The following is a 1,197-nucleotide window of genomic DNA, read 5'->3' on the forward strand; positions in this document are numbered from 1 at the left end:
CCCCCCCCCCCCCCCCACCCCCACCCCACTCTGACATCTCTCCATTAGTGCATGTGTATAGGTGTATGTGTGTGTAGTTCAGGCCTGTGTGTAATGACAACAAATATTACAAATTACAAGTAATTTCCCCCTTGTGGGATTAATAATAATAAATTATAAAAATTATTATTATTATTATTATTTTTCTTCCCAAATCTCATCAGTGGGATGTTTGTGCAGACATCACCTGATTATTACAGGCACTAGAAAAAAAGAGATTTAATTTGAGTAATCTCCTAAACGACGCTGCTTGTGAGAAGTCACTGCTTGAGCCAGTTGAAGTTCACGTGCACGTGTGCACGTGACCAGGATAGTACCACGTTAGACCTTAGACCTTAGACCTTAGACCTTAGACCTGGGCCTCATCTCGATGGAGCGGGAGAGAGGAAACCGTCGTCACAGGCCGTGTGAGGGGGGCGGACTCGGGAGCAGTTCAGGGCGGCGGCGGGCGGTCTGCGGCGGTCGTGTTCTCGCGGGAAGGTGGTCCAGCTCGTCGCTCTCCTCCGGTCCTCCGTCCGAACTCCTCCCTCCGTCCGAACTCCTCCCTCCGTCTGACGGAGGAAATAGGAAAGGAGATACGAGATTATAGATGAGTGAGACCAGCTGAGACCAGAGACTGAGGCTACATCTACAGTAGATCTGAAGGTCTTTCAGTCAAAGACAGTTAAAGGAAAAAGAAAAGCTGTAAGTCTTCTGGTAGATGTGCAAGAGAAATCTCATTTCTTCATTCCCAATCAGCAGAGACAGAGAGGTAGGTATATGTTAGGAGATAAGATAGGCACAGGCTAATTACTGCTAACTAACATGCTAGTTAACATTAACATAGACACAGGCTAATTACTGCTAACTAACATGCTAGTTAACATTAACATAGGCACAGGCTAATTACTGCTAACTAACATGCTAGTTAACATTAACACAGAGCTGCCAACTTTTCCCAAAACGTCGGAGTGAGATTTGGGGGGGCGCCCCATATTTTGCCGCGTACAAAGCAATTTCTCCCCCAGGGGAAAAAATTGAAGAATACAGCATTAAATGGCACTTTCTGGAGAGTTTATTTGCAAAAAAATGTAGAAATCCAGTGTTACAGGATATGTGCAAAACTGCAGGGTTAAGAGCCTTTGTGTTGTTGTAGTATCAACAGGTTTTAGGGCATTT

The 1,197-nt window shown here is 45.2% G+C and overlaps 1 protein-coding gene across 1 annotated transcript in view; it reads right to left on the bottom strand.

Moving 5' to 3' along the window:
* Positions 1–46: 46 nt before the first annotated feature.
* The window catches only part of LOC117948310 (interleukin-1 receptor-associated kinase 1-like), an 8,504-nt gene continuing 7,353 nt past the window's right edge, over positions 47–1,197 (bottom strand). Inside the window, exon 6 of the mRNA XM_034877897.1 lies at positions 47–590. Within this exon, the coding sequence (XP_034733788.1) occupies positions 436–590 (155 nt within the window). The 3' untranslated portion in view covers positions 47–435. The remainder of the gene's footprint in view (positions 591–1,197) is intronic.

The sequence above is a fragment of the Etheostoma cragini genome, chromosome 7 (assembly GCF_013103735.1).
Source record: "Etheostoma cragini isolate CJK2018 chromosome 7, CSU_Ecrag_1.0, whole genome shotgun sequence".
NCBI classification, from domain to species: Eukaryota; Metazoa; Chordata; class Actinopteri; order Perciformes; family Percidae; genus Etheostoma; species Etheostoma cragini.